At 36.2% G+C, this 25,406-nt stretch overlaps 1 protein-coding gene across 2 annotated transcripts in view; it reads left to right on the top strand.

The window, feature by feature from the left end:
- Positions 1-25,406, top strand: part of CEP112 (centrosomal protein 112) — a 495,213-nt gene that overhangs the window by 193,170 nt on the left and 276,637 nt on the right. For both annotated transcript variants that reach the window (XM_036753261.1, XM_036753260.1), the window contains exon 19: positions 829-936. In XM_036753261.1, coding sequence (XP_036609156.1) covers positions 829-936 — 108 coding nt within the window. The remainder of the gene's footprint in view (positions 1-828; positions 937-25,406) is intronic.

The following is a 25,406-nucleotide window of genomic DNA, read 5'->3' as shown; positions in this document are numbered from 1 at the left end:
TTTGTCTATTGTTGACATCAGTGAGATTCATGAACTTTTGTGATTCACTGCTCTCAATATCTAAGAATTTGGTAGTAGTTAAAGATCTTTGATACTCTTAGAATCAGTAATTGGAGCCAAAATTTAAGTTCTATATAGTACTTGATGGATTTTAGTGGCAGTAAATGGGACATAAAGACAGGGCACCATATACTCCCTAAATTTTTTCCTGAGAAGTGAGGTACTGAAATCATTGCATTGTTTATCATATATTGTAGCACATAATTAATGAGGTCAGATATAGCATAGAACAAATACTAATATTTTAATATTTTAAATAGCAGTTCCTTGAGAATTCAGCACATTGAGGTTATTGCTTTTTCCTTTTCAAATCCTTTAACAGTGATGCGGATAAAATTTCTAGGTGCGGAAGGATTGTAGTGCTGTTGATAGTTGTAGAGAACTTGTAACCTTTAGTATATAGAGTGCTCTTTAAGTTATAAGTGATCAAAAAACACTGTTGATTAGCTTTATCCTCTTGCTCTGACAAAAGATTTCAGATGTTTCATTCTTAGGAAGAAAAGGTAGGCCATTAATGTTAAAGGTTGACTGTGGGGATATATGAGAATTAGGATACAAGAAGGGAAGAAAGATGATATGTATGTGTTTTTTTTTATATTGTACATATGCTTAGAAATCGCAGAATGTGTGTGTCTATAGTATGAGTAAATTAATAGTTACTTTATTCTTTCGCATGTCTTAATAATGGGCATTGTATTTTCAAATAATTTTGTTACATTGGCAAATGTTTTGGTTTTTTAAATGTAACATTTTCTTTTTAACTTCTAGATGGAAAAAGTGGAGGCAGATCTAACTAGATCCAAATCTCTTCGTGAAAAACAATCTAAAGAGTTTTTATGGCAATTAGAAGATGTCAAGAAAAGATATGAGCAGCAGGTTGGTCTTCTATTTTAGGAATGTTGTATGTTTTTTTATGACATTGCATTACATCCGAAAAATCAAAATACTCCCATGCTTTAGCTATGTGCTGCCCTATTTACTTCAAATAATAATCTGATATAATAACATTCTAGTCAACAAAAGAACTGTCCTGATGAAGTTCATTATGATAAGATTTTACATATTTATTGTATATCTCTACATTGATTCCTTTTTTTGTCTGGATTTTCTTAGTATAAATAACAAAATTTCCTTCCATCTCCTTTATTCAATGTATATTACATGTTCCTTGGAAATTGAAAAAAAAAAGGCATTACTTCAGCTGCCTAGATTACAAGAAAGTTTTATGAAGGCACTGATAATTTCTGTGACTTTAGTGTAATCTTTGTCTGGAAGTGTTACCATAATTTCTTTATTCTCCTTGAATTTTCTATCACACAAAACATACTAAAAAGACACCAACTTAAAAATGACTCTCCCCTGTTTTTTATTCTTAAATTATAATTCATTCAGAAGTACTATTCTTTTATTTTGTTGGCAGAAATGAATCCAGTGATCAAAAAATTTCTAGGATTTAGTCTCTTCATTTGTTATTTGGCCAAATTTCAAGTTTTTTTCACCTTCATGTTTGATGGTATTAATTTTAGTTTGAGTGAGTAGATTTTCTCATGCAATATTCAGCTTTTACGGTGGGACATTTTGTACAGTTCATCTATTGAATAATTCACAATATCGAATGATAAATTTTTAACGAATCTCTCATCCATATTTTGTTATTGTTATCTAATTGGATGATTTGAACATAGCACATATATTCTTGTTTTTATGTTGTATATAATGTTTTCATTAGAAATCAGTAATGCTTGGCATGTCATAGGCACATAATAAGAGGGAGAGAGTAGGTGGGATGGGCATACCTCTTTGACGACTTCTCAATTAATCAACAGGTATTTATTAAGTGCCCACTATGTGCTAGGCATGATTCTAGGGATACTTATACAAAAATGAGACAGTCTATTCAAAGAGTTTACTTTCTACTGTGGGGGAGGAATAAATGTTCATAGATAAATAAATGCAGAATAATTACAAACTAAACATTCAATGATAGAAGAGGTGGCACTAAAAACAGGAGAAATCGTGAAAGATCTCTAAGGGAGGTGGCGTTTGAATTCAGCCTTAAAGGGCGCTATAGAAGGCAAGAGCAGAGATGAGGTGTTAAAGCATTCCAGGCATGGGGGACAGTCTCTGTAAAGGTACAGAAATAAGATATGGAATGTTATGTGTAGGAAATAGCGAGTATGCCAGCATGCATGGAGCATAGAGTCCATGATGTAGAAGTTATAATAAGCCTGGAAAGGTTGTCAGGAAACATTGTGCGGGTCTTTAAATGTCAAACAGGGGAGTGTCCATTTTACCCAAAAAGCAATTGGGAAACCACTGACGCTTCTTGAGTATGGAAGTGATATGTTCAAATTTCTGCATTTATGATGTTAATTTTGAAGAGAAGAGAGAGACAGGATATAGGAAGATCAGTTAGGAGACTCTTAAAATAGTCCAGGTGAGAGTTAATATGGAACTTTACTTAGATAGTTGGGGTATAAGTATAGAGATGTGTATAACATATGTTGAAAAAGTAGATAGCAGGTAGAGTTAGCAAAATTTGGTAACTAATTAGCTCTTGGGAAAAGTGAGGTATGTGAGAATATGAACCTGGGATGGCTAGAAGAATGGTGTTTCCCTTGACAACAATAGAAAAGTTAGGAGGAAGGATAGAATTAAGGAAGAATATTATGAGTTGTGTTTTGGACATGTTGAGTTTTAGGTGCCTAGGAGACATCCCTCTGGAGATATCATTCATATAGTTGAAAATGTAGGACTAGAGTTTGAAAGAGATAAGGATTGAATATATAGGTATCTGCAAAGACATGGTATTTAAATCAGTGGAAGCTGAGTATAACACTAAAGGAAATAGGGTATAAATTTCTCCACTTCTGGGAGCCAAGATGGCAGAGTAAGAAGTAAGTCTCTCTCACTCTCCCTCCTTGACCTCTGAAAGACCAGAAAATATTGCCCCTGAAAAAACCCTGCACCAGGTGAGCCAGTGCAACAGTCTTGTAGCTAAGGAACCTTTGGGGATTAATGGGTAAGGCCCCTCTTACTCTGGGAGAGGGAGAACATTAGAGGATGGGAGGCATCCCAGCAAGCCAGCAGCAAGCCCCACCTCAGCAAACCAGAGGAAAATCCTGAGCCACAGAGTGGTGGAGTAGGCAAGAGCCAACACCAAGACTCCCCAAGTGTCTCAGCATTGGCAGGGGAATAAGTAGACATCATCTCTGAAAACTACCATGTGTGCCAGTGTTCTCCAAAAGCCAAATCTTCTGGTGCTTCAGCACAATTCCAGGAAGCACATCTCCAGGAGGCACGGCTCCATGCTGGCAGACATCCTTCAGCAGCCACACATTTGAGTGCAGAGCCTGGGTGAGCAGGTGTCCCCCAGGGGCCAGATTCCCCACTGCCACCCTGAGAATTCCAGTTCGACTGACCCCAGCTGAGCACCAGGTAAACTGCCAGACCCCTAGGGCCTCCGGCTGCCAGTATTTGAGACCCTAGCACACAAAACCAGTGACCAGGTCCCAGGCTGCCAGCATAAGAAACCTGGCTAAGTGCCCCCTGCACTCCAGTAGGAGAGCTCAACTTTAAAAGCTAGAAAATAGGCAAACCCTGAGCAAAAATCAGAAACGGGCAATGACCATGGATTCTTGTTATGGGGACAGGGAAGATCAAGGCATAAATTCAGAAGAGGACAATTGTCAATATACCTACACCTGAAACCTCAAAGGGGAATATGAACTGGTCTCAAAGCCATAAAGCCTTCTTAGAAGAGCTCAAGAAGGATTTTAAAAGTCAAATAAGAGAGGTAGAAGAAAAATTGGCCAAAGAAATGAGAGGTATGTAGCTTAGAAAAGGAAGGACAAAAGTTGAAGAAAACAAGTCTTTAAAAAATAGTATTGGCCAAATGGAAAAAAAGTACACTGAAGAAAATAAGTCCTTAAAAAATTCAATTGGCCAAATGGAAAAAAAGTACACTGAAGAAAAAAACTCTTTAAAAAGTAGAATTGGGGGGGGGGCGGAGCCAAGATGGCGGCTGGTAAGCACGGACTAGAGTGAGCTCCGTACTGAGTCCCTCCAAAAACCTATAAAAATGGCTCTGAACCAATTCTAGAACGGCAGAACCCACAGAACAGCACAGGGAAGCAGGGCTCCAGCCCAGGACAGCCTGGATGATCTCTGGGTGAGGTCTATTCCACACGGAGCTGGGAGCTGGGAATGGAGTGGAGCAGAGCCCAGCCTGAGCGGCGTGGACGATCCAGACCAGAAGCCGGGCGGAGGGGGCCCTAGCGCCCTGAATATGTGAGCTGCGGCAGTTACCAGGCCCCTCGACCCACAAACACCAAAGACTGCAGAGAAGGTTAGTGGGAAAAGCTGCGGGAGTGGAAGGAGTTCGCGGTTCGGCTTCCAGCCCCGGGGGCAGCGGAGGTGGGGCAGCTACAGCTGTTGTTACTTCCGGCTCCAGGCCCACCTGGTGGGAGGAATTAAGTGGCGGATCAGAGCAGGAGTGCAACAGCCTGCTGAAGATCTAAGCCCAGTCTGGACTGGGGGTCCTTGGGGAAGGAGGAGTGCGGCTCTGACAGAGCTGGCACCTCCCCCCCAAACGTAGAACATAGAACTCGTTAGTCTACAAGCAGTCATACCCCACTGAAAAACTCAAGGGTCAAGTTAGTTGGTTGGGAATATGGCCAGGCAGCGAAAATGCGCCCAGATTCAGTCTCAGACTTTGGATTCTTTCTTTGGTGACAAAGAAGACCAAAACATACAGCCTAAAGAAGACAACAAAGTCATAGAGCCTACAACCAAAGCCTCCAAGAAAAACATGAACTGGCCCCAGGCCATAGAAGAACTCAAAAAGGATTTGGAAAAGCAAGTTAGAGAAGTAGAGGAAAAATTGGGAAGAGAAATGAGAAGGATGCAAGAAAACCATGAAAAACAAGTCAATGACTTGCTAAAGGAGACCCAAAAAAATACTGAAAAATACACTGAAGAAAACAACACCTTAAAAAACAGACTAACTCAAATGGCAAAAGAGCTCCAAAAAGCCAATGAGGAGAAGAATGCCTTGAAAGGCAGAATTAGCCAAATGGAAAAGGAGGTCCAAAAGACCACTGAAGAAAATACTACTTTAAAAATTAGATTGGAGCAAGTGGAAGCTAGTGACTTTATGAGAAATCAGGATATTACAAAACAGAACCAGAGGAATGAAAAAATGGAAGACAATGTGAAATATCTCCTTGAAAAAACCACTGACCTGGAAAATAGATCCAGGAGAGATAATTTAAAAATTATTGGACTACCTGAAAGCCATGATCAAAAAAAGAGCCTAGATACCATCTTTCAGGAAATTATCAAGGAGAACTGCCCTGATATCCTAGAGCCACAGGGCAAAATAGAAATTGAAAGAATCCATCGATCGCCTCCTCAAATAGATCCCCAAAAGAAATCTCCTAGGAATATTGTTGCCAAATTCCAGAGCTCCCAGATCAAGGAGAAAATACTGCAAGCATCCAGAAAGAAACAATTTGAGTATTGTGGAAACCCAATCAGAATAACCCAAGATCTGGCAGCTTCTACATTAAGAGATCGAAGGGCTTGGAATGGGATATTCCGGAGGTCAATGGAGCTAGGATTAAAACCTAGAATCACCTACCCAGCAAAACTGAGTATCATGTTCCAAGGCAAAAGATGGAGTTTCAATAAAATAGAGGACTTTCAAGCTTTCTCAGTGAAAAGACCAGAACTGAATAGAAAATTTGACTTTCAAACAGAAGAATCAAGAGAAGCATGAAAAGGTAATCAAGAAATGGAAATTGCAAGGGACTTACTAAAGTTGAACTGTTTTGTTTACATTCCTACATGGAAAGATGATGAGTATGATTCATGAGACCTCAGTATTAGGGTAGTTGAAGGGAATATGCATATATATATATATATGTTTATGTATATATATAAGTGAATGTGTATGTATGTATATATCTATGTGTATATGTATGTATGTGTATGTATGTGTATATATATATGTGTTTATATATATATATGTAAAAGAGAGAGAGCAGACACAGGGTGAGTTGAAGATGAAGGGAAGATATCTAAAAGAAATAAAATGAAATTAAGGGATGAGAGAGTAACATACTGAGAGAGGGAGATAGGGAGAGATAGAATGGGGTGGATTATCTCGCATAAAGGTGGCAAGAGGAAGCAGTTCTATGGGAGGAGGGGAGAGGGCAGGTGAGGGGGGAATGAGTGAACCTTGCTCTCATCAGATTTGGCCTGAGGGGGAATACCATACATACTCAGTTGGGTATCTTACCCCACAGGAAAGAAGAGGGAGGAAGATAAAAAAAAAATAAAAGGCGGGGGGATGATGGAGTGGAGGGCAGATGGGGGTGGAGGTAATCAAAACAAACACTTTGGAAAGGGGACAGGGTCAAGGGAGAAAATTCAATAAAGCGGGATGGGTTGGGAAGGAGCAAAATGTAGTTAGCCTTTCACAACATGAGTATTGTGGAAGGGTTATACATAATAATACATGTGTGGCCTAGGTTGAATTGCTCAACTTCTTAGGGAGGGTGGGTGGGAAGGGAAGAGAATTTGGAACTCAAAGTTTTAAAATCAGATGTTCAAAAACAAAAAAAGTTTTTGCATGCAACTAAAAAATAAGATACACAGGCAATGGGGCGTAGAAATTTATCTTGCCCTACAAGAAAGGAAGGGAAAAGGGGATGAGGGGGGTGATAGAGGGGAGGGCTGACTGGGGAACAGGGCAACCAGAATATAAGCCATCTTGGTGAGGGGGGGAGGGTAGAAATGGGGAGAAAATTTGTAATTCAAAATGTCGTGAAAATCAATGCTGAAAACCAAATATGTTAAATAAATAAATTGCATTTAAAAAAAAAAAAGAAAAAAAAAGTAGAATTGGCCAAATGGAAAATGGGGTACAAAAACTCACTGAAGAGAACTCCTTAAAAAATAAAATGGCCCAAATGGAAAAGGAGGTCCAAAATCTAGTAGAAGAAAACAATTCGTTAAAAAATTAGAATTGGGAAGTAGAAGCTAGTGACTGTATGAGATATTAAGAATCAGTCAAACAGAAACAAAAGAATGAAAAAACAGGAGAAAATGTAAAAAACCTCATTGTTAAAACAACTGACCAGGAAAATAGATCCAAGAGAGACAATTTAAAAATTGTTGGTCTACCTGAAAAGCATGATGAAAAAAGAGCCTGGACACCATCTATCAAAAAATAATCATGGAAAACTTCCCTGAGGTCCTGGAACCAGAAGGTAAAATAGTCATCGAAAGAATCCACCAATCACTTCCTGAAAGAGATCCCAAATTAAAAATGCCAAGGAATATTGTAGCCAAATTCCAAAATTACAAGTCAAAGAGAAAATTATTGGCTACAAACAACCAGAAAGAAACAATTGAAGTGTCATTCAACCACAGTCAGGATTATGCAGGACCTTGCAGCTTCTACATTAAAAGATTGGAGGGCATGGAATAGGATATTGCATAAGGCAAAGGAACTTGGATTGCAGCAAAGGATCAACTACCCATCAAAACTGAGCATAATCTTTCAGGGGCAGAGATTGATGTTCAGTGAAATAGGGGACTTCCAAACCTTCCTGATGAAAAGACCAGAGCTCAACAGAAAATTTGATCTTCAAATGCAAGATTTGAGAGAGACATAAAAAGGTAAACAGGAAAGAAAAAAAAACCCAACATGTCATTAACAAGGGCAAACTGTTTACATCCCTAAAAAGGAACTCTTGAGAACTTTATTGTTATTGTGATATTTAAAAGGGGTATACATAGACAGAAGGTATGGGTATAAGTTGACTTTGATGTGACCATAAAAAATCTAATTAAATGTTGAAAAGGCATTGTACTGGGAGAAGAGGAAAGGAGGAGGCAGACAAGGGTAAATTCCATCACAGGAAAAGGCACAAAAACCTATTACAGTAGAGGGAAAGAAGGGAAGGAGATGATCATTGTTTGAACCTTACTCTCATCAGATTTGGCACAAAGATGGAATAACATAATTAGTTAAGTACAGAAATCTAACCATATAGGAAGTAGGAGGGGAAAGGGGAAATAAAAGGGAGGGGGTGGACAGAATGGAGGGAAGAAGTAGTAAGGGAAGAGGGGAAGAAAAGGGAGGGGGCTGATAGAAGGGAAATACAGACTGAAGGAGGTGGTGATTGTATTGGTAATTAAGGTGGGATTTTCTTTTACTGTTTTCTCTTTTAGCACTTATTTAATCAAGTGCCCTTGGAGAGTCTGGCCTTTGTTTCTTTGATTCTCTGACACTGAATAGGATATGTAAACCCAGAGGCTGATGTTTTCCCTGGGGGGCTCTCAGTCACTAGAAGAGTGGAATGTGACTTGAAGAGACTCAGGGCAGCCATTAGGAGCCTCCCTGGCTTGTAAACCCAGTTGTTGATACTTTCCTGGTAACTATGAATTGTGACTGGAATCAGACAAGGTCTGTTTGTTGATGTTTGTAATTTCTATTTGTATTTTCTCTGAACTAAGTGAGTTATATTTGTATGTGTGGTTAAAGTGAGATTGTTAACCACTTAAAGTTACTTTCCTTTGTAAAGCAGATCAAAGGAACCTGTGCTGGCAGCTTTTGTTGCTGGTCTTGTTGGTCTTACACCCCCAGCAACAGCTGTTAGCCGAATTGTTTCTACAGTGGTTGAAAGCAGAACTCTAGTGAGGAGGGAAAGGGAGAAAAGAGAGAGAAAAGGATAAATGGTGATGGTGGGGGGGGAAATAGGATGGAGAGAAAGACACAGATAGTAATCATAACTGAATGTGACTGGGATGAACTCTCCCATAAAATGGAAACAGATAGCAGAATGGATTAAGAACCACAATCCTACAATGTTGTTTACAAGAAACACATTTGAAGCAGAAGGATATACACAGAGTAAAGGAAAAAAGCTGGAGCAGAACATGTTATGCTTCAGCTGAAGTAAAAAAAAAAAAAGCAGGGGTGGCAATCCTGATCTCAAACAAAGCAAAAGCAAAAACAGATCTAATTAAAAGTTGTAAGGAAGGAAACTACATCCTGCTAAAAGGCACCACAGACAATGAAATAATATCATTACTAAATATATATGCACCAATTGTTATAACATTCAGATTCTTAGAGGAGAAGTTAAAGGAATTACAGGAGGAAATAGATAACAAAACTATACTAGGAGGGGATCTCAACTCCCCCCTATCAGAACTAGATATGTCTAACCACAAAATGAACAAAAAAGAACTTAAGAACATGAATAGAATTTCAGAAAAATTAGATATGGTTGACCTCTGGAGAAAGTTGAATGGGGATAGAAAGGCACTGACACAAAAATTGACCATGTACTAGGGCATAAAAACCTAACAGTCCAGTGCAGAAAGGCATAAATATTAAATGCATCCTTTACAGATCATGATACAGTAAAAATTACATGTAATTAAGGACCATGGAAAGATAGACTAAAAATTAATTGGTAACTAAATAATCTAATTCTAAAGAATGAGTAGATCAAATAGCAAATCATAGAAACAATCAATAACTTCATTGAAGAGAATGACAACAATGAGACAACATACCAAAACTTATGAGGTACAGTGAAGTGGTTCTTAGGGGAAGTTTTATATCTCTACATGCTTACATGAATAAAATAGAGAATGAGGAGACCAATGGATTGATAATGCAACTAAAAAAGCTAGAAAAAGAACAAATTAAAAATCTCCAATTAAATACCAAATTAGAAATTCTGAAAACCAAAGGACAGATTAATAAAATTGAAATTAAGAAAACTATTGAACTAATAAATAAAATTCAGAGCTGTTGTCATGAAAAAACTAATAAAACAGATAAACCTTTGGTTATTTTGATTAAAAAAAGAAAACCAAATTTCCAGTATCAAAAATGAAAAGGGTGAATTCACCACCAATGTAAAGGAAATCAAAACAATAATTAGGAGCTCTTTTGCCCAACTGTATGCCAATAAATTTGACAATATTAGTGAGTTGGATGAATATTTACAAAAATATAAATTGCCCAGATTAACTGAGGAGGAAATAAAATACTTAAAGAACCCCATTTCAGAAAAAGAAATTGAACAAGCCATGCATGAACTCCCTAAGAAAAAAATCTCCAGGGCCAGATGGATTTACAAGTGAATTCTATCAAACATTTAAAGAACAACTAATTCCAATACTATATTAACTATTTGGGAATAGCAGTAGAGGAAAAATTGGGAAGAGAAATGAGAGTAAAAAATTACTTGAAATAATAAACAACTTTAGCAAAGTTGCAGGATATAAAATAAGCCCACATAAATCATTGATATTTCTATATATTGCTAACAAAGCCCAAAAGCAAGAGGTGGAAAGAGAAATTTTCTTGCCACTTTAATGTGAGATAATTTACCCCATTCTGTCTCTCCCTTTCTCCCTCTCTCAATATATTCCTCTCATCCCTTCATTTGTTTTTATTTTTTTAAGATGTCATCCCTTCATATTCAACTCACTCTGTGCCCTCTGTCTCTCTATATATGTATATTCCCTTCAGCTACCCTAATACTGAGGTCTCATGAATTATACACATCATCTTTCCATATAGGAATGTAAATAAAACAATTCAACTTCAGTAAGTCCCTTATGATTTCTCTTTCTTTTTTACCTTTTCATGGTTCTCTTGATTCTTGTGTTTGAAAGTCAAATGGTCTGGTCTTTTCACTGTGAAAGCTTGAGAGTCCTCTATTTTATTGAAAAGCCATATTTTGCCTTGGAGCATGATACTCAGTTTTGCTGGGTAGGTGATTCTTGGTTTTAATCCTAGCTCCATTGACCTCTGAAATATCATATTCCAAGCCCTTTGATCCCTTAGTGTAGAAGCTGCTAAATCTTGTATTATCCTGATTGTGTTTCCACAATACTCAAATTGTTTCTTTCTGGCTGCTTGCGGTACTTTCTCCTTGATCTGGAAGCTCTGGAATTTGGCAACAATATTCCTAGGAGTTTTCTTTTTGGAATCTTTTTCAGGAGGTGATTGTTGGATTCTTTCAATTTCTATTTTACCCTCTGGCTCTAGAATATCAGGGCAGTTCTCCTTGATAATTTCTTGAAAGATGATATCTAGGCTCTTTGTTTCATCATGGCTTTCAGGTAGTCCAATAATTTTTAAATTATCTCTCCTGGATCTATTTTCCAGGTCAGTGGTTTTTCCAATGAGAAATTTCACATTGTCTTCCACTTTTTCATTCCTTTGGTTCTGTTTTATAATATCTTGATTTCTCATCAAGTCGCTAGCTTCCACTTGCTCCAATCTAATTTTGAAGGTAGTATTTTCTTCAGTGGTCTTTTGGACCTCCTTTTCCATTTGGTTAATTCTGCCTTTCAAGGCATTCTTCTCCTCATTGGCTTTTTGGAGCTCTTTTGCCATTTGAGTTAGTCTATTTTTTAAGGTGTTATTTTCTTCAGTATTTTTTGGGTCTCCTTTAGCCAGTCATTGACTTGTTTTTCATGGTTTTCTTGTATCACTCTCATTTCCTCTCCCAGTTTTTCCTCTACTTTTCTAACTTGCTTTTCCAAATCCTTTTTGAGCTCTTCCATGGCCTGAGACCAGTTCATGTTTTTCTTGGAGGCTTTTGATGTAGGCTTTTTGACTTTGTTGACTTCTTGTGGCTGTATATTTTGCTCTTCTTTGTCACCAAAGAAAAATTCCGAAGTCTGAGTCTGAATCTGAGTCTGTTTTCACTGCCTGGCCATGTTCCCAGCCAACTTACTTGACCCTTGAGTTTTTCATCAGGGTATGACTGCTTGCAGAGTATAAAGTACTTTGTCCCAAGCTTGAATGGCTGAGCTGTTGTTTTCAGAGCTACACAGCAAGCTCTGCAACACCAGCATTGCTCCTCCCCCAAGAACCAACCTGGGGCGGTGGCTGAACCGTGAACTCCTTTCACTCTGTCCCTGCAGCTTTTCCCACTAACCTTCTCTGTTGTCTTTGGTATTTCTTGGTTGAGAAATCTGGTAACTGCCACAGCTCACTGATTCAGGGTGCTAGGGCCTGTCCTTCCTGGCTCCCAGTCTGGTTGGTCCAGGCACAGCCCATCCTGGGCTCTGCTTCGCTCTGCTCCCCTGCCCCATGTGATAGACCTTACCACACCACCATCCAGGCTGTCCTGGGATGGAGCCCTGCTTTCCTCTGCTCTTTTGTGGGTTCTGCAATTCTAGACTTTGTTTAGAGCCATTTTTATAGGTGTTTGGAGGGACCTGGGTGGGAGCTTACACAAGTCCCTCCTTTCCAGCCGCCATCTTGACTCTGCCCCCATGGCACTGGAATTAAGAGGTGTTGGAGAAAGAGTTTTGTATATGGTAGGATTTTGGATGGACTTATGGGAAGCTAGGAGGTCCATAAGTTGAAGCTGAGGAGGAGAGCATTCTAGGCATGAGGGATAGCCAGAGAAAATGCCTGGAGCTGAGAGATGGAGTGACTTCTTTGAATTTCTCACATTCCCTCCCTTGCCTGAAACAAGACATAGTCCTCTCAAGGTTTTATAAGGGTTTCTGTGGCAAACAGGGAATTAAAACAGACATGAAGTCCCTCCTTTACTTCCTTTAACTTTTTTTTTGTTTGGATCCAGTAGCCAAAGCTGTGCAAAGATACTAACCAATGACTTCTTTGGATACACCAAAGGTTAAAGTAAAATTTATCTATATTTACATTCACACTATCATGGAAAACAAGAGATATATATATAATGAAGAGAAGTAAGGCCTCATGAAGATTTGGATGAGGAGGGAGGCTGGGAATTATGCATTATGATACCAGAATGAGATCAACACATTGAAGCTAGGAAAGATATTGGTCTTCAGTGGGAGGAGAAATAAACTTATTTGCCCTCTCCTCTTCCCTTTGATGCCACCAGTCCAGCTGTTGAACAGCCTATCCTAGACCAGCCCTAGGAAGAATGGAGAAGCAGGTTGGGTTAAGGTGGTAGTCCTAGGCAGTAATAGGCCAAAGGAGAATGGAATTTCTAAATCATGAAAGCAGAGAGGGAAGGCAATGCCCTTTTCTAAGGATTTTTGCCAGTAGTCAGGCTTATATAGGTCGTGGACTACAGATACACACACAAACACATACATATGTTCAAACAGACAGACAGATATGTTTATGTATATGCGTGATATATGTATATGTTAGGGTTTGTATAGTGTCCATACCTGATTAAATACAAACTTTTGCTATTCATTAGTGTCCTTGATACCATTTAAAATTCCTCTATAATAATGTTTATGATATTTTAAATATGAAGATTACATTTTAAAAATTCTGGACCTTTGTTTTCTTCCCTGTACATAGTCTTTGGTGAAGAATCTTGCTCTTAGCACTGCACCTCAGTTACTGTTCTGTGACTTAGTCTTAGAATAGTGCCTCAGGCATTAAGAAGTTAAGTGACTTGTCCTGGATCATAATATTAGTATGTGAGAGGCAGGACTTGAGCCCAGAATTTCTTGACTTTGAGGATGGCTCTATTACATGCCATGTTGCCTTTGTTGTCTTATGTGAAGAGGACCATGTAAAATTTCCTTTGTTTAAATGAAACTATTTAATTTGTTTAAAATAAATAAGATCTAATAATCTTTAAGTGCCTTTTTGTTCAAGCTTTATGCTAGTAACTGGTTGGTTTCTAATATAAGAAATAGAAGATATGGTTCCTATTTTCAAGATTTTCTTCTTTTGAGAAGACCTGAGAACAATTACAATATACTGTACTAATAAAGCATGTTTGTTGGTTCAAAATCTCTTTTCATGTTACATTGGAAAGAGCAATAAATAATTCTGGAGTAAGAGGAATTGGGGTGAAATGCTGTTTCTCTTACTACTGGTGTGACCATAAACAAGTCACTTAACACCTGTGGGGCTCAGTTTTTCTACCTAAAAAATGGGGAGTTAAACTAAATTTCAACCTATGGCTTCTTAGGACCTTTCCATCCCTAGTTCGATGATCTTTCCAGTACCTACGGTCTATGACCAAACTTACAGCAAAACAGGATAGCGGTCTACTTAGTGTAAATGTGTATTAAAAGGATATATACCTTGTTTTTAAAGGCCTACAGATTAATAACTTTAAAATATATTGTCCCTTTATTTCATAAGTAGATCTTCTGCAGAACCCAGGGATGAGGAGAGTATTTTTAAATATTTTCTTGAATTTACATTGATCGACTAAGTAAAATCATGAAAGGGGATATCGTACAGTACTTGGGGACTGGCCTCGAAGTCATGAAGACTTTGGTTTAAGTGCTGTCTTTGATATATATGGTCTGTGTGACTTTGAGTAAGTCACCTAAAATCTTAGTGCCCCCTCATTCCTCTCTGATTGTCTAGGCTACTGACAAGTTTGCAGTGTGTATCAGTGAAAGGAGTTTCTATACTCAGAGTTCCTTACCTGGATGAAATCATAGACCTGATCCCATATTATATAATCATCTACATTTTCCTTGGCCCTTAAAACAAATTTAAAAACATTTTGATTGTAGGATTTATAACCTAAAAGAGACATTTGAAACTCAAGGTCAAATTAATTATGCATTCATTTTTACCCTCGCCCCGCCTTCCCCCTCCACTCTCTCAACCTATGATTTTACTGGTCTATTTTCTGGTGATGAACTTCCTTTACCATGCAGATGAGCCACTTCTCTGCAGCTTATAATCTTAGGAGTTTCCAGTGCACTGTGAGGTTGGTTCAGTGCCTTGCTTAGGACCATACCATCTGTATAGGTCAGAGGCAGGCCTACCTGATTCCTAAGGTGAGTTTCTGTTCACTGTACCAAACTTCCTCTCATTTTCATTTAATTTGTTATCCTATTTCTATATTGAATAATATGTGTCTATCTTAGTGTATCTTAGATTGCAGATTCTTAGAGGTTAATAATCAGGCTTATGTAGTTTCCTTTTCATAGTTTCTCCCATATTACAACATGGTATAATTGAAAGGATTGACAGTATATAATCCTACCTCCAGTACTAAGTACCTGAGTGGCCTTGGGCGAGTCACTTTAACTTTTGAAGTCTCAGTTTCCTCATGCCTATAGTATCCATTTCACAGAGCCATTGTGAAGATCAAATGGGATAATGAATATTTAACAACCACAATTGCTGCAGGGATCCAAGGAATACTGAGGCATTGCACCCTTCCTTTCTCTCCACTAGGAGGCCCTTCTGTTCTGGATCAAGCAGGCACAGCTCGCCTTCAGTGATAGAAGAACATAATAGATTAAAAGAACCTGGCTCTCTTTCATCTCTGCCTATCCAGTCTAGAAAAATCACTTAAAGCTAAGATTTTGGCTCATTGCTAGGGTTTCCCCAGTGGAAAAATTAGACAGGCACTAATTGTATAGTATAGATCCTGTATAGGACAGCTGTTTATTTCCTTTTCACAAAAGAAGTCCATAACATATTTACCATATAATAGACCCACAAGCAAGTATTGGCAGAAGACTAACTTACTGTTATACTTTTTCAGGAGGTTGATAGTTAAAATATCAAGACATGAATCAGTGTGTGAGACTGCTGAGTAAGCATTTTGCATTTCACATTGGCAGTGCACTATCCTGGAAATTTTCTTTAGGTCTGTGTCTTCTGATAGCTTTGGCCAGTGATTGAGCTTTACCCTGCAAGGTGTTCAACCTCTTCAAAGTAGAAACTACACTTGGCACTAGTCAGCTCCAACCAAAGAAACTAGGATCTCCAGACCCTTTGAACTCACAAGGTTATCTCAATGATGGGACATATCCATCCATCCCAGGAACATTGTTCAGTCGCTGGTGTTCAAGGATGGAAGCAAAAAGGAGACAAGCAGCCAGAGGTGTCAATGCTCAGGCTTAACTTGCCTAGTCAAGCATATGCTCTTGCTTCCATATGGGATCAGTTGCCATGCTTCCAGGGCTGGCTGGAGGGTAAGGAAGGACAGGGGCTACCTTCTCTCTAGCATTCACTGGAGATTTGTGATTGTCTTTGATTTATTTTAGAAATGGCAAAAGATGAGAAGTCAGAGAGTGGATCACACACTTGTAACAAATATGCATAGTCAATCAAAAACAAATTCCCACATTAACCGTGTCCAAAAAATTTATGTCTCATCCTGCAGCTGAGTCCATAACATCTGTATCAAGAGAGATCCTCAGCAATCATGTTTGCATTGCGTTGATTAGATTTCTTAAGTCTTTCAAAGTTCTGTTTCTGCAGTATTGTTATCGTATAAATTGTTCTTCTTGTTCTGCTCATTTCATCTGGCATCAATTAATACAAATCTTCTTAGGTTTTATTGAAGCCATCTCTTTTGTACTGTATTATACCAAAATAATATTTCAGTACATTTATATTTCATTATTTGTTTATCCATTCCCTAGTTTACAGATACTTCCTGAATTTCCTGTTCCTTGCTACTATAAAGAGAGCTGATATTGACATTTCTGTACACGTGTCCTTCCTCTTTTTCACTGATCTCTTTCTTGTATATGTTTTTTTTTATCTTTTTGCTACTACAAAAAAGCTACTATAAACATTTTTGTACCTAAGTGTTCTTTCCCTCTTTGATCTCTGTTTGTGATTGGTAGTGATATTGTTGTGCCAAAGGATGTGCATGGTTTGGTAACTTTCTCGGTATTGTTCAGAATTGCTTTCTAGAAACATGGGTCCAATTCATAGCTCCAACATTGCAATTATGTGCCTGTTTTCCTGTAATTTCTCCAACATTTGTGGTTTTTCTTAGTTTAACTTTGCCAGGTTGATGAATGTGAATTAAGACTTCATAGTTATTTTAATATACAATTTTCTAATCATTAATAATTTGAAGCATTTTAATATGGCTTTTCAAAACTTCCTGCTCATATCCTTTGATAATTTAACATTTGGTGAAAGGCTCTTATTCTTATGAATTTAAGTTTGTTCCACATATATTTTGGAAATGAGACCTTTATCACAGAAATTTGCCACAAAGATTTAGTTCCAATTACTTCTCTTCTAATTTTAGCTGCATTTGGTTTTGTTTGTCCAAAAACATAATTTTATGTAATCAACGCTGTCCATTTTATCTTTTGTGATTCTCTCTGGCCCTTGTTTAGTCATGAATTCTCCTGAACAACATATTTAGAGAAATGAAGAATAAGATTGTTGAGCAGCACTGAGGACTCAGATGAAGTTATATACAGTGAATATATAGTGAGTGAAGTCATCTGGATATCAAGATTTTCCAGTAATCCTTATTGACCTAAGGCATTAGAGTGGAGGAATCAGACTTTGGGTCTTGATTAGCAGGTTAGGTACATTATATATGGTCATCTAAAAAAAAAGTCTAGGGTAGTAACTGTTGAACTATTAAAATAGCAGATTGCAGGATCAAAATGCAATATATAGCCAGCGAAGCTAGAATTAGGGAAATCGACAAAGAAAATAAGCAGGGCTCAGTGAATTAGAACATGTGCTGAAGGCAAGCAACTGTTTTAATATGAGTGAAAAAGTAGGTAGAATAGGACAGCAAGTTGTCCTAAGCTAGTGGGATTTTATATTCCACTATAACATGGTGGCATAGTTGACTGGCATGGAAAAGTCCAAGACAATTCTTCACCTACAGATTCCCCTACATGTGGTCGAAGCAGAAGAAGAAAGCACCAGGATGTAATTGCTAAATCAGAAGCTATAGTGCTACAGGTATTGAGTTCAATTCAATTCAATTCACCAAGTGTTTATTAATCATCTGACATATGTAAGGCACTGTGCTAGATGCTGGAAAAAGACAAGAGAATGACACATGTGCCATGTCTTAAAGAAGCTTCTGTGCTACTGCAACTTACAACCTGTAAATACACGAGAGAATTTAAGATGATTTGAAGCAGGGAGAGAGGATTAGCAACTAAGAAGACAAGGGAAGTAAAAATGGCAATACTTCCAAAGGTATTTTATACGTTTAGTGCTGTGTCAGTCAAATTACCAAGAGGATACTTTGTAGAACTTGATAAAATAATAACAAAATTCATTTTGAAAGACAAAAGATCCTAGAATATCAAATGAAATTATGAAAACAAGTAGGAATGAAGCAGAAGTAGCACTTTTGAATCTCAAATTATAGTACAAAACAGTAGTCATCAAAACCACCAGGCATTGGGTTTAAAAATCAGGAGATAGATCAATGGAGCAGTCTAGATAAGGAAGAATCAGAAACAGCAGAGCTCAATGGCTGAACGTTTGATAAAGGAGAAAAACAAAATACTTAGAAAAAACTCCTTATTTGATTTTAAAAAATGTCTGGGAAAACTAGAAAACCATCTGACAGAAATTAGTCTGAGACCTTATACCAATTCCATAATATATTCTATATGAATATATGACCTTTATAGTAACAGAGTATGAAAAAACTTAGATGAAAAGCCAATTATATTATATAAAATTTAGATAAATTTTATATAAAATTTTATATAAAAATTATATAAAATACATAAAATTATATATTATATAAAAGCCAGTCTCTCTCACAGCTATGGGTAGGAGACATATTCTTTTTAAAAATTTTTTTTTATTTTTAGTTTACAGCACTCAGTTCTACATAATTTTGAGTTCCAGATTTTCTTCCCTCCCTTCCCCCCTCCCTCCCCAAGATGGCATGGAATCCCATATATCTTCCACATATAACTTCACATTGAATTAATTTACACACTAGTCAAGTTATGGAGAAGAATTATGACCAATGGAATGAATCATGAGAAAGAAGAAACACAACCAAAAAAAAAACAACACAAAAACAAAAGAGAGAAAAAAAAGGGGGGGAAAAGGCAAGCATAAAGTGTGCCTCAATCTGCATTCATACTTTATAGTTCTTTCTCTGGATGTAGATAGTATTCTCCATCGTGAGTCCTTTGGAGTTGTCTTTGCACCTTTTGTTGCTGAGAAGAGCAAAGTCTGTCAGGGTTAGTCCTCACAGAATCCATATATCTGTGGTTGTGTATAATGTTCTCCTGGCTCTGCTCCACTCACTCAGCATTATGTCATGTAGGTTTCTCCAGGTTGTTATGAAGTTCGTATCATCCCCATTTCTTATAGCACAATAGCAGTCCATTACCTTCATATACCACAGCTCGTTCAGCCATTCCCCAATTGATGGGGATCCTTTTGATTTCCAATTCTTAGCTACCACATAAAGAACCACTATAAATATTTTTGTACATATGGGTCCTTTTCCCACTTGTGTGATCTCTTTGGGATACAACCCTAGAAGTGGTATTGCTAGGTCAAAAGGTATGAACATTTTTATAGTCCTTTGGGCATAGTTCCAAATTGCTCTCCAGAATGGCTGGATCAGTTCACAACTCCACCAGCAATGTAACAATGTTCCAATTTTCCCGCATCCTCTCCAGCATTTATCATTTTCCTGTTTTGTCATTTTAGCCAATCTGACAGGAGAAATGTGGTACCTAAGAGTTGTTTTGATTTGCATTTCTCTAATCAGTAGTGATTTCAAGCATTTTTTCATATGCCTATAGATATCTTTAATTTCTTCCTCTGAAAACTGCCTGTTCATATCCTTTGACCATTTCTCAGTTGGGGCATGACTTGTATTCCTATATATTTGGCTCAGTTCCCTGTATATTTTAGAAATGAGGCCTTTATCAGAGACACCAGTTGTAAAGATTTTCTCCCAATTTTCTGCTTCCCTCCTAATCTTTGTTGCATTGGCTTTTTTTTGTACAAAAACATTTCAATTTAACATAATCAAAATTATCCATTTTGCATTTTGTAATGCTCTCTATCTCTTGTTGGGTCATGAATTCTTTTCTTTTTCATAAACCTGATAGATAAACTATTCCTTGATCTGCCAAATTGCTTATAATATCAGCCTTTATTCCTAAATCATGAACCCATTTTGACTTTATTTTGGTATATGGTATAAGATATTGGTCTATGCCCAGTTTCTGCTCTACCATTTTCTAATTTTCCCAGCAGTTTTTGTGAAATAGTGAATTCTTAGCCCAGAACCTGGCCTCTTTGGGTTTATCAAAGAGTAAACTGCTATAGTTGTTGACTCCTCCATCTTGTGTACCTATCCTATTGCACTGATCCACAACTCTATTTCTTAGCCAGTACCAGGTAGATTTGATAACTGCTGCTTTATAGTAGAGTTTAATATCTGGTATGGCTAGGCCACTTTCCCTAGCATTTCATTTCATGAATCACCTAGATATTCTAGACCCCTTGTTCTTCCAGATGAATTTTGTTATTATTTTATCCAGCTCTGTAAAATAATTTTTGGTAGTTCAATTGGTATGGCACTGAATAGATAGATTAATTTAGGTAAAATTGTCATTTTTATTATATTAGCTCAGCCTAACCATGAGCAACTGATATTTTTCCATTTATTTAGATCTGACTTTATTCGCGTGAAAAGTGTTCCATAGTTATGTTCATATAGTCCCTGGGTTTGTCTTGGCAGATAGACTCCCAAATATTTTATAGTGTCTACAGTAACTTTGAATGGAATTTCTCTTTCTATTTCTTGCTGTTGGACTTTGTTGGTAATGTATAGGAATGCTGAGGATTTCTATGGGTTTATTTTATATCCTGCAAATTTGCAAAAGTTGTTTATTATTTCAAGTAGTTTTTTACTTGATTCTCTAGGATTCTCTAAGTAAATCATCATATCATTTGCAAAAAGCGATAATTTAGTTTCTTCTTTGCCTATTCTAATTCCTTCAATTTCTTTTTCTTCTCTTATTGCTACAGCTAACATTTCTAGTACCAAATTGAATAGTAGGGGTGATAATGGACATCCTTGTTTCACCCCTGATCTTATTGGGAATGCATCTAGCTTATCCCCATAACAAATATTGCTTGTTGATGGTTTTAGGTAGATGCTATTTATAATTTTAAGGAAGGCTCCATTTATTCCTATGCTTTCTAGTGTTTTTAATAGGAATTGGTGTTGTGTTATGTCAAAGGCTTTTTCTGCATCTATTGAGATGATCATATGGTTTCTGCTCATTTTGTTGTTGATATGGTCAATTATGCTAATAGTTCTCCTAATATTGAACCAGTCTTGCATTCCTGGAATAAATCCTCCCTGGTGATAGTGTATTATTCTCATGATAAGTTGTTCCAGTCTTTTTGCTAATATTTTATTTAAAAATTTTGCATCAATATTCGTTAGGGAAATTGGCCTATAATTTTCTTTCTCTGTTTTGACTCTACCTGGTTTGGGTATTAGTACCATATTTGTGTCATAAAAAGAATTTGGTAGGACTCCTTCTTTACCTATTTTCCCAAATAGTCTACAAAGTATAGGAATTAATTGTTCTTTGAATGTTTGATAAAATTAGCATGTAAAACCATCTGGCTCTAGAGATTTTTTTCCTAGGGAGTTCATTGATGGCTTGCTCAATTTCTTTTTCTGAGATGGGGCTATTTAGAAATTTTACTTCCTCTTCTGTTAACCTAGGTGATTTATATTTTTGTACATATTCATCCATATCTCTAAGGTTGTCAAATTTATGGGCATACAATTGGGCAAAATAATTCCTAATTATTGTTTTGATTTCTTCTTCATTAGCGGTGAACTCACCTTTTTCATTTTTGATACTGGTAATTTGATTTTCTTCTTTCTTTTTTTTAATCAAATTGACCAAAGGTTTATCAATTTTGGTGTTTTTTTTTCATAAAACTAGCTCTTTGTTTTATTTATTAATTCAATAGTTTTCTTGGTTTCAATTTTATTAATCTCTCCTTTGATTTTCAGTATTTCTAATTTGGTATTTATTTGGGGATTTTCAGTTTGTTCTTTTTCTAGCCTTTTCAGTTGTATGCCCAATTCATTGATCTCCTTTTTCCCTACTTTATTCATGTAAGCATTTAGAGATATAAAACTTCCCCTAAGAACTGCTTTTGCTGCATCCCATAAGTTTTAGTATGTTGTCTCATTATTGTCATTCTCTTGAATGAAGTTATTAATTGTTTCCCTGGTTTTTTCTTTGGCCCACTCATTCTTTAGAATTAGATTATTTAGTTTCCAATTAATTTTTAGCTTATTTTTCCAATTACAAGTAATTTTTATTGCATTGTGATCTGAAAAGTATGCTTTGACTATTTCTGCCTTTCTGCACTGGATTGTGAGGTTTTTATGCTCTAGTGTGTGGTCAATTTTTGAGTATGTGCCATGTACCACTGAGAAGAAAGTATATTCCTTTATATCCACATTCCATTTTCTCCAGAGGTCTATCATATCTGCCTTTTCTAAAATTCTGTTCATCTTCTTAGCTTCTTAACTCAACAGTAGATACCTACTATGAGTATGGAGAAGATCTGGGTTCATATTCAGAGGAAGATAATGGAGCTAAAAAGAGTCATTCCTTTTTCAATAAGTAATCTTCCCAAGCACAAAAAGATTACTTAGAAGAACTTAATAAGGACTTTAAAAATCAAATAGCAGAGATCAAGGAAAAATTAGAAGAAGAAAAAAACAAGAGCTAACCAAGAAAATCAAGAAAAAATATGAAAAGAAAGTCAATCAACTTGAAATAGAGAACCAAAACCTTAAAAGAAGAAAATAATTCCTTAAAAACTAGAATTGGGCAGAAGGAAGCTAATGACATTCTATGACAAAGAAATAATAAAGGATGAAAAAAGGGAATAGAATGTGAAACATCTCATCAGAAAAATAACTGATCTGGAGAACAGATCGAGGAGAAATAACATAAGAATAGTGAGACTGCATGAACATTATGATTAAAAAAAAATCTTGATACAATATTATAAGAAATTATCAAGGAAAATGGACCTGAATTTCTAGAACAAGAATGCAAAGTAGAAATAGAGAAAATCCACCAATGACCACCTGAAAGAGATCCCGGGAGGAAAACTCATAGGAATATCATAGCCAAATTTCAAAGCTCCCAGGTTAGGGAGAAAATATTGGAAGCAATGAGTACAAAAATAATTTAAATATTGTTGAGCTACAATTAGGATTACATAAGACTTAGCAGCTACTACAATGAAGGACCATAGATCTTGGAATACTATGTTCAGTAGAGCAAAAGAGCTGTGGTTACCACCAAGGATAACTTACCTAGCAAAGTTAAATCTAGTCCTGAATGGAAAAAAAATGGAAATTTAATGAACTGAAAGACTTTAAGGTAGTTGTGACAAAAGCAGCAGAACTTAAAAAAACCTATATAATAAAGCATAGACATTGTTTTCAAAGCTGTCCAGCTTTTCTTTGCTTCCTTGTAGGTTTCCTTTTGTCATATAGAATCCAGGAGAAATATAAAGTAAACATTAAGCACCGATTATAAGGGACTTTAAAAGTTCAAATTGTTTACTTCTTATATATAAAAACATCAGTTCTTTTATGACTCATTTTTATTTGGGTAGTTTGAAAGAAAGGTTTGAACTGGGCTGAGTGTGATGGGGTCATTCTAAAAAAAATAAACCTGTGTAGGGAGAAATAAAAAAGAGCAATTATACAAATGAGGCAAAAAAGGAAAAACTGATACAGAAGAAGCTAGTAGGGGGAGGGTAGGTTGTGTTGAAACCTTACTGTCATCGAGATTGCATTAAAGAGGGAACGACATGTAAATCTAGAAGGTTATAAAAGTCTTCTATATTCAGAAAAAAATAAGAGGACAAGAGAATAAGGAGGGGGGAGAGAATAATGGAGGGATTCTTGGAGGGGTGGGTAGGTTAAGGAATAGTAGGGCAAGGTAGTAGGTAGAAGTAAAGCAGAGGAGTGAGGAAGGATAGGCATAGGGTGAGAAGGGTGGAGAGGATAAATAGGAAGGAGGAAAATATATAACCAGTAATTGTAACTTAGAATGTGAATAGGACGAATTTATTGATGGCGTATTAAAATTTGAATTCAACACTATGTTGGCTTTAGGAAACATTATAAAAATGAGAGATACACGCAAATATTAAAAAATATAAAATGTAAAATGAAGGGCAGGATTAGAATTTGTTATGTAAAAAAGCAGGCATTGCAAACATCTCAGACCAGTTAAAGCTAAAATAGATGTAATCAAAATAGAGAAATGACACTATGTGTTAGCAATATCATTCAACATTGTTTTATATCATTTAAAATAACTACACAGCATAAAATGACTGAGAGTATACCTGCCAATACAGACACAGGAACTATATGAACATTAATATAAAATACTTTTTATACAAATGAAGTCAGATCTAAATAATTGAAGTAATGTTTATTGTTCATGGAAAAGTAAAGGCAATATAATAAAAAAATGACAATTTTACCTAATTTATGTATATAATTTTATACCAACTAAATTACTAAAAACATTTTATTATTGAGTTAGAAAAAATAACAACAAAATTCATTTACGAGAACAAAAGGTCAGGAACTTCAAAGATACCAGGGAAAAAAGATGTAAAGGAAGTAGATCTAGTAGTATCACTCCTTAGACCATATTATAAGGTTAGAGCATTGTTCAAGTGTAAAAAGGATTATTTTGATTATTTTAAATTAACATTGTCTTTTATAAATAAAACACATATAGCCAAGAATAGAGAATGGAGAAAATTGAGAAAAAAATTTCATTGACAATCTTTTAGATAGAATGGGATTGGGTTTTAATATTGCTGGGGTGTAGGAAGTTATGAGTTAGTTGATTTAGAAAAAACATGGAAAGACTTGGACTTACGAAAGAATATGCTCCACTTTCAGAGATACAGATGACAAGAAAAAATAAACACAATGTAGTCTTACATATATGGTTATGAGTGTGTATGTATATACATATGTATGTTTATAGATAACTGTGTATATGTATGTGTGTGTGTCCATACTTAATTGTAGCCTTCTTGGGGGGAAACTGCAGTGAGGGAGGAGAAAAAAAGAAAGTAAAAAGTGCACAGCAGAGAACAAAAGGAAGCCTACGAGGAAGCAAAGAATAGCTGGACAGCTTTGAAAACAATGTGTAGTCTTTATTATATAGGTTTTCTTGAAAAGCAAATGTATTGCTTTATATTGAATCCTCTCTTATATTCTTCTGTGTACATGGCAATTTTTTCTTATTTCGTACTTAAGTTCAAAATAAATTTTAAAACTTTAAAAATGAATGCTGTAAATAAATAAAATTTATTTTAAAAAAATAAATGGAAGGTAACAGAATGAAGTTTGAAAGGGGCTATCACAAGACAGTGTTGAAATTGCTACACCAAGTTCAATATATGCTTTTGAAAATCTATATATAATATTTTTATGATGTAACATATAATCTTTTGTTTTCTGTTCTTTATTAAAATGTTTTATGTTGATGTTTGTCAAAGTCATAATAATAATAATCAA

This window comes from Trichosurus vulpecula, chromosome 4, assembly GCF_011100635.1.
Source record: "Trichosurus vulpecula isolate mTriVul1 chromosome 4, mTriVul1.pri, whole genome shotgun sequence".
Lineage (NCBI taxonomy): Eukaryota > Metazoa > Chordata > Mammalia > Diprotodontia > Phalangeridae > Trichosurus > Trichosurus vulpecula.
This window is presented reverse-complemented; position numbering and strand designations above follow the sequence as displayed.